At 38.5% G+C, this 17,550-nt stretch overlaps 2 protein-coding genes across 2 annotated transcripts in view; one reads left to right on the forward strand and one right to left on the reverse strand.

The window, feature by feature from the left end:
* LOC140168002 (nephrocystin-3-like) overlaps nt 1–17,550 on the reverse strand; it is a 279,876-nt gene that overhangs the window by 70,333 nt on the left and 191,993 nt on the right.
* LOC140167997 (uncharacterized) lies at nt 8,210–15,525 on the forward strand. Its single transcript, XM_072191307.1, has 2 exons — nt 8,210–8,362; nt 12,494–15,525. Exon 2 carries the CDS (start codon nt 12,499–12,501, stop codon nt 13,756–13,758), a length of 1,260 nt encoding a protein of 419 aa, XP_072047408.1. The 5' UTR covers nt 8,210–8,362; nt 12,494–12,498; the 3' UTR covers nt 13,759–15,525.

Raw genomic sequence — 17,550 nt, forward strand, 5'->3', positions numbered from 1 at the left:
AGCCTTACCAATGCCAATATTGCAAGAAAGGCTTCTCACAATCTAGTGGTTTAAAAACTCATGAAAAAACACACAAGCCTTACCAATGCCAATATTGCATGAAAGGCTTAACAATCAAGTGGTTTAAAAACTCATGAAAAAACACACAAGCCTTACCAATGCCAATATTGCAAGAAAGGCTTAACAATCAAGTGGTTTAAAAAAACATGAAAAAACTCATAAGCCTTACCAATGCCAATATTGCAAGAAAGGCTTCTCACAATCTAGTGGTTTAAAAACTCATGAAAAAACACACAAGCCTTACCAATGCCAATATTGCAAGAAAGGCTTAACAATCAAGTGGTTTAAAAACTCATGAAAAAACACACAAGCCTTACCAATGCCAATATTGCAAGAAAGGCTTTGCACAGTCTTATCATTTAAAAGGTCATGAACTAATTCACAAGTCTTACAAATGCCAGTATTGCGAGAAATGCGTGCACGACAAGCAAACTTAAAAAATCATGAAATTGAAGAAACTCATACAAAGCCTCACACATGCCAATATTGCAGGGAATGCTTCTCATAAACTAGTGACTTGAAAAATCATGAAGAAACTCATGTGAAGTTTTATCAATGCCAATATTGCAAGAAAGGCTTCAGCACAATTGAGTGAATTATCATGTCATGATTGCAATAAGAGGCAGCATTACACTTCACACAATCTAGATACTTAAAACTTCATGAAAAAACTCATGAACCTTAATTACCAATGCCAATATTGTAAGAAAGGCTTAGAAAATCTAGATACTTAAAAGAGCATGAAAAAACTCATACAAAGTCTTACAAATACCAACAATGCAAGAAAAGCTTCTCACAATCTAGATACTTAAAAACTCATGAACAAATACATATGATGCCTTGCAGATGCCAATATTGCAAGAAAAGCTTTTTACAAGCTAGTGACGTATCAAATCATAAAAATAATCATTGCAGCAAGAAGCCTTAAATTGTCACTTTGGGTATGGAATAAGAATCTCATTTCTCAGCCCCAGGGCTAAGAGCAAAATTATTCACTTGATTTGTTGAGAGTGGCCTAGCTTTCTTCAATTCTGTTTTTTTTTCTCCAAGTCCATGCAAGTCAGCATGCTTATCTTAGGGTCTTAGCTAGAAATTGAGGTTTGCCCCTCATTTGAATCAAATTGCCTGTCCTAATTTGACCCAGGGGTGGGGGGGGGGGGGCACTCACTAAAATGGGTGATGGGGATGTGTGGCCACATTAACCCCCATTTTCAACTCCTTCTTACCCCCCCAATGACCCCTTTTTGTTTTACTGAACTCCCTCTCACCCCACGACCCCTTTTTTGTTTTCCTGGCGCCAAAAGACCCTTTTTTCAAATATTTTGGGAACATTTCTGATAATCTATCACTGAATTACCCTGTATTTTCATTATTTTTTCTATTAACTGTTATATTTTGACCCAAAATTTTCCCAGTCTCACTGAATGACCCCCTTTATTTTGGTAAGATTTTCCTCAGGCTCATGGAAAGACCCCCTTTTTTGAGCCTTCTCACTGAAAGACCCCCTTTTTCGGGGTCTAGGCTCTCACCAAAAGGCCCCTAGTTTCGAACTGCTGTCCACACATCCCTGTCGAGTGCCCCCCCCCCAGAATTTGACCTTTAAACCATTAAAAGACTTTTATATCTCAATGGGGGTTCAAAGAGTTCAAATGTGTTGCTATGGTCTTGCTTTGCAAATCTAGTATACTAAAAATGTCAACATGCAGCATTTCTTAATACCTACAATTATAGTTTAGCTTCTGTCAAAAGCATTAATTTTGCCCATCTCAGGAGCAAACTCCCTGTCTAAAGTGACAGGCAGACAGGATTGTGTTGTTGTACAGGCAAGTACACATTTTAGGGTTTAAAAATATTGATTTTCATTTAATTGAATCAACTTTTGTACTATAAAAGAAAGAAAAGGAAGTCTTTTGTGTTAAGGTACATGTTAATGTGTTAACCCTATGAGAACTACCTGCCTATTGGTCAAAAAGAAGTTTTCATTATCAATTGGACCAATCAGCAACATTGTTAGAATATTTAAATTTCACCACACAAAAAAATTGAGGTGAATTATTTGCAAAGCTCCATTCTGATTGGTGATTAAAGTGAAGATATCACATAATTGACCAATCAGTGGCAATGTTAAATCGGCAGATAGTGCTCAGGGGGTCAACTCTAACCCTGTCTATAGGTCGCTGTAAGGTACGGGGAATTATCCCTAACCCAACCAACAAAAAGCACCCAAAAATCACCCAAATTTGCCCTATTTGAGCGCTTTTATGGGCACTTTTGCCAAAATGAGCCCAATTGGGCGCATTGGTCTCCACTGAAAACCCACCCATCGATATACCAAAATCGCTGAAAAGGGGTCAACTCTAACCCTGTCTATAGGTTGCTGTAAGGTACGGGGAATTATCCCTAACCCAACCAGAGCTCCGGGGGGGGAGGGGGTTATTGGTTTCTTCGAAAAATTTTGCACGGGGATGTGCCACGAAGGCATCCGGATGTCGACTTTCTCTATACCTACTTTTTGCTGTTTTTGCTACCCATCAATATACCAATTTTCAACAAAAAGCACCCAAAAATCACCCAAATTTGCCCTATTTGAGCGCTTTTATGGGCACTTTTGCCAAAATGAGCCCAATTGGGCGCATTGGTCTCCACTGAAAACCCACCCATCGATATACCAAAATCGCTGAAAAGGTACCCCAAAACCGTGGCACATCCCTGATTCCCCGTATACCTTCAACCAGAAAGAACCCCTTGAACCAGAGGTTGATTCAATGTAATCCCAGCATGCAGTATGTTATTATGTGCAATGTAATAAAGGAGCCATTTCAACACCATTTCACATTCAAATTTATGTACAAAATAAGCACCAGTAGTTTTGATGGAATATTCATCGCGACTTTTATGTTTTGAATTGATAATTGGGTACGGCCACGGGTGATGTTTGTGGATACATTGCTACCAAGAAAGTTAAAAAGTCGTGTGTTTTTAAAACAATTTTAGCTATTTTAAATGCTTGGGAAAAGAAGGTGGAACCAGCAAAGTTTTCTTGCACATGCATGCATGCAGACACATAGCTTATCTTGTTATATAACAACCTTGACCATGCACAGCAGGAGCCCAGCGTGATATTTTCTGAAATAACCATGTGTTTCTCAAACATGCTGTCAGTGGCTGCAATGTATTCTGGGATTACCCTTACCTAAAAAACTAGCATTCCCTAAGCACTCACTAGGCATTCCATTGAATGGTAAAGAACCGTTAATGAATGCCTAAATGGTGAATGCCTCCAATACTATAACATTGAGTTAATAGGCGGTTGTTAGCACTCAACCGCCTGTTTGCTAGCCCTCGACCGCTTATAGCGGTTCATAAGTGGTTCATAAGCCCTCCTCAGAGGCGAAATATGTAATTGAGCTAAGCACTCGTACCACTAAGGAGGCATTCGAACCACTAAGGAGGCATTCAAATCGCCTAGCATTTAAACCACCTAGGTAGCATTCCAACCGCTTGGGAAGTATTCCAACCGCCTAGGAAGCATTCCAACCACTAGGAAGCATACCAACTGCCTCAGAAGCATTCCAACCGCCTACAGGTTAGCACTTTTCGAACCACTTATTTAGCCCTCAACCGCTACTAGTGGTTCGTAAGTGGTTCATAAGCCCTCCTCAGAGGCGAAATATGTAAATGAGCTAGGCCCTCGAACCACTTAGTGGCATTCCAACCACCTATGAAGCACTCCAACCGCCAAAGAAATTTCCAATCGCCTCAGAAGCATTCCAACCGCCTATAGGCATTCCAACCGCCTACAGGTATTTCAACCGCTTATAGGTATTCCAACCACTTACAGGTGAAGCACTCAAACCACTATATAATTATATAGCTATGCTGGCTAAGCAATTCTACGAGAGTGACAAATAGGAATATAATGCACTGCAGAAAAAGTTGGCCACTGCTATGGTTGTTAGTTTATATTTCTTTCTTTGATGTAATTCTCCAAATTGACTCCTGGAAACAAATTAAATAATTCTTATCAACAACTGTGGAGGTCCAAACTATTCCCATCATAATAAATGAAGTCAAAAAAAAAAAAAGACAATTTTCCCATTTTCCTGATCAAATGAGGATCATGATAAGTACTTTTCCATATGATTTCCCATAGTTTCCCCGAAAAATAGCACTTGAACCCCTATAGGGGTTGCTATAGGAATTCTAGGAGAGTAAGGATTAAGAATATGCACAAATTTAACTCAAATATAGGCCTATAAGCAAGTATAGCCATGTGCATCAGCAAGAGCCACTAAATTGCATCAAATTGATAACTAACAAATTGAGTAACATCCCAGTGGGCACAGGTTAGGATTTCGATGTTGTATCAACGTTGAAACAACATCAAGTTTCAACCTAACCTGATTTTAACCTTAAGGTTAGTTGAAATCACATTGAAATTTCAACCTGATTTCAACCAACTTTCAATGCAAAAATTAAGGAGGTTGAAATCAGGTTGAAGTCCATTTGCAAATACAACCTGATTTCAACCAGTCGACGTTGACATTTCAACCTGACTTTAATGTTAGGTGTGCCCACTGGGATCAGTGTGTTTTATAAATACACAAAATAATTATTGCTACCTAATGATGTAATTTGTCGTTGTTGTTTGGTTTCATTGTTTGAGTTAGCTCTTCTTGCGCCATATGAGTGGTTTTTTTTAGTGGATTTGTGCGTGGTATAAATGTACACTATTATATTATTAATGTTTAATACCCCAATATGCTAAGTAGCTCCTCCTTAACACTAGACCATTCCATATTTCAAGAAACTGCCTGCATAAAACCTATATTCAAAGTTACATCTAGTCATATTTATAAGCTTACCTATACTTACACCATCCATATTGTGGCATATTATTGTACACAAAGATAACTACATGGATCCCACACATATATGATGTTGTCCACATAAATATGCATTGTCATGTAACATCCCAAATGTAAAGAGTGAAAAATAAGGCCTATAATAAAGCTGGAAACATGAAAGGATTAAGAATCCATCATCTCTGCATTCACACCAGTTTAAAATGGCAGTTAGAAATATATTCCCATCATGCACCTGTTTGACCCTTGGGTCAACCACCAAGGAATGCTAGTCAAGGCTATTAGCAGAATGCCTAATTGAATCGAATGCCTATTACTTAGAAATTTTTTAACCGAATGCCTAATACTTAGAAATTTTTCAGTGGAATGCCTATATTACTTAAGAATTTTGTAAACCGAATGCCTATGACTTATCCGAATACCACTGAGTGCCTATAGCAAACCGCCTAATCCTAGAATCACTTAGGAATGCCTAAGTTACGAATGCTTAGGAATGCCTAAGTTAATAGTATTGAGCTTTAACGAGGGCTTAATGAGTAAATAGGCATTCGGTAGCATTCTTGTGAGGCATTCGAATGCCTGTGAACCATCTCTATAGGCATTCATTAGCTGCTGAGTGCTAGTGACCACCTAGTACCGCTATCCTTGGCACTCGAGGGCTTGGCGAATACCTACAGAATGCCAAATAGGCATTCATGTTTGGTAAGGGTACATTTAAACAACCTCTGCCCTTGAACCACTGCTCATGCATGCATGTGATGTGATGACACAATCAGCTTAAGTGCCCGGGTGGGGGGGGGTACTCAGTACAAATGACCATACGGGGGGCGTGCACGCAAACATGGGTAGCATTTTCAGCCTTCTGGTATATCAATGACCCCTTTTCAAAGCCTATTTTGGTATATGAATGGGTCCTTTTTTCAAAATTTTCTAAATTTTTTCGGAAAACAGCCCAATTTTTCCTTAATCTAGCCAAAATTTTCTCAAAATTTTGGGAAAATTTGTAAAAACTAAGACAATTTTGGGTAAATTCAGCCGAAAATTTTGACTTTTGGTATATCAATGGGTCAAAATTTCTTGAAAAATTGGTATATTTATGGGTCTACTTCCAAAATCTCAGCAGCACATCCCTACCAAAACCAAACTTGAGTACCCCCCGGGCTTAAGTGATACCCATGAAGGGAATGGCTGGCCAGGCCAGTGTAACCCCTGTGGCTACATGATCTTCTGCATGGCATCATGTACCGTCACGGTATGCAAGGGGTCTGAGGTTCAATCCCGGGGTACCAAGTGACTTCTTTGTTCATCATCTCTCCATTTTCATTTCTTCTTCCCCTTCCGATAGCAAAAAACCAAAAAAAACATGGGCACGGTTAAGGTTAGATAACATATTTTTTCCTAGATTTAGGCCTTGTTACAGTAGGGACATGCCTCTAAGAATTTGAAAGGGGACCATGCAATTATACAGTTGCCATGCACTAACTGTGACCCCTTTTGCAAAATTCTTCAGTGAAAGTAGGGGCAGTGTTGGGGTGGGGTTGGGGCCCCTATGATTTGCAAAAAAAAGTGAAAGGGAGTACGTAGCTCTTGTTCAGTCAGGCAAGTGCGTACAGGACCCCGGACAGGACCACGACAAGCCCTCTCAAATTACAAATCCACCAGTCCTATGTACAAATTCCAATTCCAAGACTAAAGGGCCCTTCTTGTAAGATGGCGCCCAGAAAACTGAACATTTCCCATTTAATTAATTTTTTGCATTTTGCCAAATATTAACTGTTTCCCTTGTTCTAAGTTTCCTTACATTAAAGCCACAATTTCTCTGTGTTACAAAAGTTAAAATCCGTATTACAAATTGGACGATTTCCGTGATTTTCTGTTTTCCACTAAAAAGCACTGAAAAGTTAAAACAAACATGTTTTAAAATTGTATTTTGTCTTACCTTTACTGCAGTATGACCAGAATCTTGCATCATAGGCCTAGAATTTATGCTAGAATGGATTGTTTAATGGTTGATTACTGCTAAATAATCACTTTTCTTTTTTTTATTTTGCAAACCAACACAAAAGTTTGACATTTTACACAGTTTTTCACTATTTTGTGGCATTTTTCAAATTTCCGTGAGCAAACCCCAAATTCCGTGAATTTTTCTGTTTTCCGTATCGCGGAGAAATTTTGGCTATAATTATCTTACATTGATGTGCAAAATGCATAGTCTGCCAATATTATCTTGCCCCCATTTGGCCGAGTCAAAAAATGGGGGTTTTTTGCCATAAAACTGTTACCCCTCCCCCCTCTAACACATTTGCAAGATTGAGAATCTTAAATTTTCTTATCATATAATGCGAGCACAGCAGATCGAATAATAGCATAGTGTTTTCAGGGTGTAATATAGAAACGGTGCCCAAAACACCAGGGTGGGGGGATACCCAGTATACAAATGGCCAATGACCCCTTTTTCTGGGCCAATTTTGGTATATGGCTGCATGGGTCCTTAGTTTCAAAATCTCATTTTTTTTCGGAAAATAGTGCACATTTGAAACACTGTAGCCAACATTTTTAAAATTTCCCCAAAATATGGAGAAAAAATGTATACAAATTAAGACAATTTATGTTAAATTTGGCCGAAAATTTTGAATTTTGGTATATCGATGGGTCCAAATTTCTTTTAAAAAAAATGGTATATTGATGGGTCCTCTTTCAAATACTCAGTGGCACCCCTACCCAAACCAAACTTGAGTACCCCCCCCGCCAAACATCTGCCAAAAATTGCTTGTCCAATTGGGTCTGAGGGAGTGGTCATAAATTTTTGGAAAGAAAAATAGGGGGGGGGGGTCATAATATTTTTGATGACCAAAATGTAGGGAGTCACAAGATGATCACATAGATATGTGTGTTTATTTTATTCAAAAAGACTGATTTCAATACAATTTTAGCCTGTCTAGGGGTAAGGTGTATCGGTCGGTGGTGTGGGGTCATAAAAATTTTTGTTGCCGAAATAGGGCGGTCGCAATTTTATTGATGCCGAATTTTTGTAAATTTGGGACCTCCTTCCGAACAAAATGCCAGCCCCTTACCCCCCTTTTTTTTGCCTCCATAAAAATCTTTGACCACCCTATAAATTCAGCAACCCCTAGATGTACACAATATGTTTATAATTATTGCATTACCCCTGACACAAAAATTAATTATACACCCCCCCCCCTCGCCCATTTTTTTTGGTAGCAGCTAAAAAACAGTGCTCCATTTATATTTAAACTGTGATAAAGTTCAATAAAGTGGCAACACTGGCTAGCAACACTTTCATGCATTTACAGTGACCTGTGACCTCCATGATTGTACATGTGCAGAAGCAATGAACCAACTCAAGCAGTCAAGCTCTGTTTACATTTATTTCCTATGATATTTTAATGCTGTAGAACTATTATAATAGTATCCAGGTAAGGGAATTTTTCACCACATTTACAGTGCTCATTATTCACAGAATTAATAGTAAATGTCATATGGCTTATAAAAATATAAGGCTTTAAAAACTTTAGCCTGTAAGTTACCCCGAATTTCTTCATGGACATTCAATGGTGTATGATAGCCATGGCCCAGTGTGAGGAGTCTTTCCCCCATTTTGCCACCTGGCCCCAGGGATGCTGGTTGCCCTGATTTGTAAGATTTAGGCCTTTTGCGAAAATCCAGACCGCGTATGCACGAAAAATGGCAGGTTCTATAATGTGAACCACATGTATATACCCGGTATCCCGGGCCCGGTATATAGGAGTATTATAGCACGTGCGCCATACTGCCTAGCGAGTTCAAATCGATAATGCATGTATAATAATTGCCCATTTATCATGTTTATTATTGTCGGATTTCTCAACAATTGAGCGCTATACACATTAATGTTTTTAACAAATAAAATTCCAAAATATGGTACATTTTCTCCCGCATTTTCTGCCTTTGCTTGTCACGTGATAGGCCTATGTTGAAGTTGCGACCATATGTTCAAATAATTTTCAAAGGGATAACAATATGACAAGTGGCCGACTGGTATAAGGCGCTAGGCCCACAGAGTGTCCAAAGCCCTGCGCCGTGAGTTTGAACCCCGCCTGCCAAACTTTATTTTACTTGGGAAATTCAAAAAAAAAAGGTGAAATTCAAAAAAAAAAGGTGAAATTCAAAAAAAAAAAGGTGCAATTCAACACAAAAAAAGGGAAATTCAAAAAAGTATGTACGCCATTTAACAGGCCTGGGATTTCTTGTATCGATCAGTTTCTCCATAGACAATACGTGTGTGAGTGCACGCACACAGTAAATGAAAAATCGCTCTAGTGGAAACTGTATTGACAGTGGGCATCCCTACTACTAAAGCATGCATCACACTGAAAACTTAAACTAGTCCGGCAGTTGCAATGACGCAATCAGCCTAAGTGATATTATTATTTTATTATACCCATGCAGAGAATTACTGGCCAGGCCAGTGTAACCCCTGTGGCTATATACATGATCTTCTGCATGGTATCATGTACCGTACGGTATGCAAGGGGTCTGAGGTTCGAATCCCGGGGGTACCAAGTGACTTCTTTGTTCATCATCTCTACATTTTCATTTCTTCTTCCCCTTCCAATAGCAAAAAAAACAAAACTAGAGCGGTTACCGCACCATAGCTGAACCATGGGGCTTTGGCAGTATATTGTGGTACATGCATCCCTTTAAGACCCCTTAATGACCTTAAATGAATTTTAAAATATTTTAAACATTTAGAAATGTCATAAGGATCATTGCATTTAAATATCAGCTCAATTGGAGCATTTTTGAAAACTTGACCTTTGACCCCTTTATGACCCCTTAATGACCTTAAATGAATTTGAAACTATTTTAAACATGTTTAGAATGTCATAAAGATCATTGCATTTAAATATCAGCTCAATTGGAGCATTTTTGAAAACTTGACCTTTGACCCCTTAATGACCTTAAATGAATATTAAAATATTCTGAACATATTTAGAATGTCCCCTTTTTAACCACAAAAGTCCCATTTGCGAACATAGCGAGCGAAACAATTGGGGTTTCTTATGCCTTTTTTGTCAAGAAAGGTCCAAATTTCGGGGAAAGGTCCACTTTTTCAACCCCCCCCCCCCCCATCAGTCAACAAAGGTCCAAATTTTGGAAAAAAAAGGTCCACTTCTTCAAAATCAGCCCCCCCTAAATAAATCCTGGTTACGGGCCTGGTAAATAAGTTAGTAATTTAGTAAGCAAGTGACTACACTTCTTGTGTACCTGCGGTCCACCAAAAATGAACCCTTATTTTTGTGTGTTTTGTGAATCATATTTCATCGGCTAAAAGTGGCCTGCGGTATTTTGTGAAATTTTCTGACAAGCTTATACATATGCATATACCGTAACCACACGGGTATAAGCCCACTCTCGGTTATAAGCCCACCCCCTATTTTACAAAATATTTGAGAAACTAGGGTGCACTCGGGTATAAGCCCAGTACTAATTTTGACCAAATACTACCATCAAATCAATGGTGAATGAATAAATATGACATCTCTTGAACAAATCTTGTTGAATAATTTCATTTTAAGTTTGTTTTTCCTCTTTATTTTGAAGTTTTATTATGCCAATTTATGCTCAAATTTATAAACAACAGTGAGCTACAGTGAACGCAGTTAGGATAATGATATGTGAGCAGCAAGGGTATTTCCCCAAATCACCCAAACTGGTTTCAGCTTGCGGAACTTGCGATCTTGCTAGACCACACGCTCGATGCTCCAGGTATGCCCTTAAGCCCCGCCCAGTAGACATGTCTTTGGACAGTTTATAACATCCTTAAGCCTCGCCCACTTGCTGAAATTGGCATTAAAATTTAATCACTTGTAAGTAAACAAAACACCAACAAGAACATGTTTGATGAATTACGACAACCAAGTCATTGCACTAGATTGCATCAAAATCCCGGGGTCACTCCCATTGTGGCCTGTACACCATCCGCGATAATCAACTTTTGAAAAGCACCCTAAACAAGGATTTAACCCTTGGCTAAAACGACACCCTAAACAAGGATTTCATTCCTAACATCAAATTTCATATCCTAAATTTCATTTCCGCGTATTTAGGAATTGCAATTTTGCTACCCTTTTTTCCAATTTTTCATGTTTTTGTCACCCTAAACGCGATACGCTGCAGTCGTCGTGCCTACCCACGGAAAACGACCCTTTTACGCTGCTTTTCATTATCATGGATGGTGTACAGGCCACAATGGGAGTGACCCCGGGATCAAAATAAATTGATAGCATTGCAAGGTTGTCCTGTACTGTCTGATTTAATTTTTTAATGTTAGTCATTTTTTCATTTTTTTTGTTTGACCAAAAAAGCACAAAGTACACAAAAATATTTATGACGGTAGCAGGTCTTTTTTTTTAATTATCCTTTTTTACTGAAAAAGAATGTTCTAAGCAAGAAAACATGAAAAAGTCTGTCCCTGTGTTTGTTTACTCTAATAGCATCCCAATTGAATTTGTTTTAACAACCCCATTCATGCATTTCATAATAAAATATCTAACATGTCAAAACAAGACCATGAAAGGTCACATGCACCTGGATTTGCACCATTATCAATTGGCAATGTTTTGTTATTGTTTCAATGTTCAATCAAATGTTTTGCATACAATGACCTATGCTCTATCAAATTTCCCGGACTGATTTACAGCATGCTTCTATGCTCCGCCCATGCAGTGACCCTCCCGAGTATTGATTGGCTGAATAGCCTGGCTGGGCTGCATGGTCTAAGCACGTGGCATTAGCTAAACCCTGGGCATTTATACCTGGGCCTCGTGGTCTTTCTACAGGGGCCTTCTGGGGTCTGGGAAAAAGTGGTTTGGGAGCATAATTGAAAACATTTTATTGTACATGTACTGGTACATGCATAGCACAAACTTGAGCCGGGTTTTAGCTTTTGATACTGGCGTGGTTGGTGGGGGGGGTTGTGATATGTGTATGACTGCTGATACAATGACACTGTGCATGTTTTGCTTGACTTGATAACTTTATTATGATCACCTTTTTTTAATTAAAAAAATCGGGCATAAATATTATACAAATTAAAAATCAAAATTTAATTTTTTTTTCATATACTAACTAGCCCCTCCCGGGTATAAGCCCACCCCATTTTTTGAGTGAAATCGCCCATCTAGGGGGGTGGGCTTATACCCGGGTGGTTACGGTACTCATGGATATTTTGTGTATTAATAGCGCTCAATTGTTGATAACTGCATGTTTTACATACAGTTATTTAACCCCAATACATTTGTACAGTCATTGAATGACCTTTGCAAATTTGGGTGCAAAAACTCATACTCTATTGTAAGTTAGGGTCAAATTTTACACTGTGTTTGTTTAATTGAGGTTATTGCACTATGCCATTGGGACGAGGTCATTGTGGTCCAGAGTGATTGCAGACATCACACACACACAAACACAATCAAAATGAGCAACCCATGTGTCAAACAAAACCTGCCTCTTCCCTTCCTTTTATTTTGGTTTTATAATATGTACTCTCTTCTTTTCCTGTACAGATCAGATGGCAGAGTCTCTCCAAGGACACACAAAATGGGAAGTGAGGCCTCACAAGTGTAAATATTGCAAACGATTTTTCCATGATGTTAGACAATATCTCCGTCACCGCCGTCGTCATGAGCAGCAGATTCATCGTTACTGGTATAACTGCAAGAAGAAACTGTTTCCAGAGGATCCAGCCCAAATAAGGAAACCAGAGAGGCCTTACAAAGGCCAATACTGCAATGAAGACTTTAAATATTTTGGAGACTGCACCATACATGAACAGGCTCATAAGAGGCCATATAAATGCCAATATTGCAATGAAGACTTTGAATATTTTGGAGACTGTACCGTACATGAACAGACTCATATAACATGTACAAAGAAGCCTTACAGATGCCAATATTGCAAGAAAAGCTTCTCACGATCTGGATACTTAAAAAATCATGAACGAATTCACATCAACAAATGTCAATATTGCAAAAAAGGCTTCAAAACATCTAGTGCCCTAAAAAATCATGAACGAATTCATAGCAATGAGAAGCCTTATAAATGTCAATATTGCAAAAAAGGCTTCAAAACATCATGGAGTAGGAAAATACATGAAAGAACACACACCAATCAGACGCCTTACAGATGCCAATATTGCAAGAAAGGCTTTGCACAATCTAGCAGCTTAAAAAATCATGAACGAATTCATAGCAATGAGAACAAGCCTTACAAATGTCAATATTGCAGGAGTGGCTTTTCACGATCTAAAAGCTTAAATAGACATGAACGAACTCATAGCAATTGGAGTCCGTACAAATGCCAATATTGCAAGAAAGGCTTCTCACGATCTACCGACTTAAAAATTCATGAACTTATTCATAGCAATGAGAACAAGCCTTACAAATGTCAATATTGCAGGAGAGTCTTCTCACGATCTGTTGGTTTAAATGTACATGAACAAACTCATAGCAATGAGAAGCCGTACAAATGCCAATATTGCAGGAAAGGCTTCACAAGATCTAACAACTTAAAAACTCATGAACATTTTCACACCAATGAGAAGCCTTATGAATGCCAATATTGCAAAAAAGGCTTCAAAATATCACAGGATAGGAAAACACATGAAAGAACACACACCAAAGAGAAGCCTTATAAATGCCAATATTGCAAGAAAGGCTTCAACACATTGTGTGATAGGAAAAGACATGAAAGAACACACACCAAAGAGAAGCCTTATATATGTAAACACTGTGATAAAGGCTTCAAGGGGAGTTTTGTCTGCTGGCATTAAAATGCTGGCGGTCAATCTTCCCATGCTTCTATGTTGGTTTTTACCACAGTATAATTATGTTATCTCTTCTTCATCCTTTATAAGAGATCAGATGGGAAATCTACCTGATGAGACCTCATAAGTGTAAATATTGCCAACGATTTTTGTGTGATGCCCAACAATATCTGCGTCACAGACGTCGTCATGAGCAGCAAATTCATTGTTATTGATATATCTACAAGAAACTAGCTTCATCCCATCCAAGGGATCTACCAATTCCTACAGATAATACAGTTGATGTTCAGGAGCAAATTCACACTAAAGATGAGAAGCCTTATAAATGTCAATATTGCAAGAAAGGCTTTTCCAGATTTAGTTCTGCATCAATTCATGAACGAATTCATTGCAAAGAGAAACTTAAATGCCAATATTGCAAGAAAGGCTTTTCCAGGTTACGTTTCTTATCAATTCATGAACAAACATCTCAAGTTTCTCAACATCTGGATACTCATCAAAGCCTAAATTTAAAATTACAAATGCCAATATTGCAATGAAGAATTTAAATATTTTGGAGACTGTACCATACATCAACAGATTCATACCATACAGCAACCGGGACATCAACAGACTCATGATATAGAGAAGCCTTATAAATGCCATTATTGCAAGAAAGGCTTCACACTATCTAGCAGCTTAATAAATCATGCACGAATTCATATCAATGATGAGACGCCTTACAAATGCCAATATTGCAAGAAAGGCTTCTCAAAATCCAGATTCTTAAAATATCATGAACAAATTCATAGAAGTCATGAGAAGAAACAGGCTCCAGCCCACCCAAGGAAACTATCAATTGCTACAGATACACTTGATGTTATTGAGCAAAGTCACACCGAAGATGAGAGACATTCCAATGACAACTTAGCACATTTGGGAGACCATACATATGCCATACCCCAGCAGAATCATTACATACCCATAGAGAGGCTTTACAAATGTCAATATTGCAAAAAAGGCTTCTCACAATCTAGAAACTTAAGACATCATGAAAATACTCATACAAAGCCTTACAAATGCCAATATTGCACAAAAGCCTTCTCCGTCTTGAAAACTTAAAACTCATGAACGAACTCATACAAAACCTTACAAATGTCAATATTGCAAGAAAGGCTTCCCACAACCTAGAAACTTAAAATATCATGAAAAACACATACAAAGCCTTACAAATGCCAATATTGCCAGAAAGGCTTCTCACAATCTAATAACTTAAGACAACATGAAAATACTCATACAACGCCTTACAAATGCCAATATTGCCAGAAAGGCTTCTCACAATCTAGTGGATTAAAAACTCATGAAAAAACACACAAGCCTTACCATTTAAAATTTAAAAGGTCATGAACTAATTCACAAGTCTAGCTTACAAATGCCAGTATTGCGAGAAATGCGTGCACGACAAGCAAACTTTAAAAAATCATGAAATTGAAGAGACTCATACAAAGCCTCACACATGCCAATATTGCAGGAAATGCTTCTCACAAACTAGTGACTTGAAAAATCATGAAGAAACTCATGTGAGGTTTTATAAGAGGCAGCCTTACACTCCTCACAATCTACATACTTAAAAAACTTAATGAAAAAACTCATAAGCCTTAATTTTTACCATCAATTGAGTGTTAATTTTGACTAAATTCAGAAAATATTTTGGCGTATATAAAATTGAAATAAAATTCTCTGCCTCCTAAACCACATAAATTTTAGCACGATTGGGTATCACAAATTCAGAGATACACCTTTTTTTATTCTTCAGTAATCCTGGTGTAACATTTTTGATTTTTATAGGCCTTACATCCGCCCGCGAGCTTTTTTCGGAATTCATTTTTAGCGTTTCAAACTAATATAACTCGCTATTAAAGAAAGATATTTCCCACCTCTGTAAAGCATATCGTGTGGGTCTAAACCAGATTTACAAAAATTCGGCATCAATAAAATTGCGACAGATCGCTGGTCGAGTAATCCTTGCTTTCAATGCAGAAGGGACCTGGATTAGAATAATGGGATTATTGACTATTTTTGCTGCTTGCTTTCTAGATAAACTACTGAGTTTGACATTTTAGGAGCATGACGTGAAAAAAGGTGAAATCAAAACAGAAATTCGAACAAAACTATAATCCCGACTATAGATAATAGCAATGTTTTTTTAGGGGCTGTGCAATAATTATGAGCCCTGGGGAGGGTAAAATTGGGGGGCAAGAAATTTTTTGAGCCAAAAGGGGGAGGGCAAGCAATTTTGGCACACGTTCATGGGGCGCCTTTTAAATAAAACGTGCTAAAAAGGCTTAGGAAAACGGTACGGAAACGCTTAATATGCAAATTTTCCTGCTCGCTGCGCTCGCAACATGTATACAGACCATTTAAAGTTTGGAAATTGGGATCCCAAAAATTTGGCATGTGCAAGGGGGGGCAAAGAATTTTATGGCGGAGCGAGAGGGGGGGGGCAAGCGATTTTTGGCGGACGAGAGGGGGGCAAGCGATTTTTGGCGAGCCTTTTGGAAATTTTACCCCCGGCACACCGACATCGCCTGGCTAATAATTATTTGGTGCAGCAGAGACACTAAAATGAATACACGGGATCGATACACGTGAATTGCTATGCACTATTTTGATATATCAGACGAAAATCTTCGGATACCGGGTTAGAAAATGATGAATATCTCCTGTAAATGATTTCATCTCAAGAAACCAGGGCTTTTGATGTCCAAACGATTTTCGGGAAAAAGCGTCTTGACATCAAAAGTGTTCGAAACCGATTTCGGACACTTTTGATGTCCAAACGATTTTCGGGAAAAAAGCGTCTTGACATCAAGTGTTCTGAAACCGATTTCGGACACTTTTGTGTCCAAACGATTTTCTGGAAAAAAGGGCCTTGACATCCAAAGGTTTTGGAACCGATTTTGGACACTTTTGATGTCCAAACGATTTTCGGGGAAAAAAGCGTCTTGACATCAAAAGTGTTCGGAAACCGATTTCGGACACTTGATGTCCAAACGATTTTCTGGAAAAAAGCGTCTTGGCATCAAAAGTGTTCGGAAACCGATTTCGGACACTTTTGATGTCCAAACGATTTTCGGGAAAAAAGCGTCTTGACATCAAAAGTGTTCGGAAACCGATTTCGGACACTTTTGATGTCCAAACGATTTTCGGGAAAAAAGCGTCTTGACATCAAAAGTGTTCGGAAACCGATTTCGGACACTTTTGATGTCCAAACGATTTTCGGGAAAAAAGCGTCTTGACATCAAAAGTGTTTGGAAACCGATTTCGGACACTTGATGTCCAAACGATTTTCGGGAAAAAGCGTCTTGGCATCAAAAGTGTTCGAAACCGATTTCGGACACTTTTGATGTCCAAACGATTTTCGGGAAAAAAGCGTCTTGACATCGAAAGTGTTCGAAACCGATTTCGGACACTTTTGATGTCCAAACGATTTTCGGAAAAAAGCATCTTGACATCGAAAGTGTTCGAAACCGATTTCGACACTTTTGATGTCCAAATGATTTTCGGGAAAAAGCGCCTTGACATCGAAAGTGTTCGAAACCGATTTCGGACACTTTTGATGTCCAAACGATTTTCGGAAAAAAAGCATCTTGACATCGAAAGTGTTCGAAACCGATTTCGGACACTTTTGATGTCCAAACGATTTTCAGGAAAAAGCGCCTTGACATCAAAAGTGTTCGAAACCGATTTCGGACACTTATGATGTCCACACAATTTTCAGGAAAAAAGCGCCTTGACATCAAAAGGGTTAAATCCCTA

This window comes from Amphiura filiformis, chromosome 13 (assembly GCF_039555335.1).
Source record: "Amphiura filiformis chromosome 13, Afil_fr2py, whole genome shotgun sequence".
NCBI lineage: Eukaryota > Metazoa > Echinodermata > Ophiuroidea > Amphilepidida > Amphiuridae > Amphiura > Amphiura filiformis.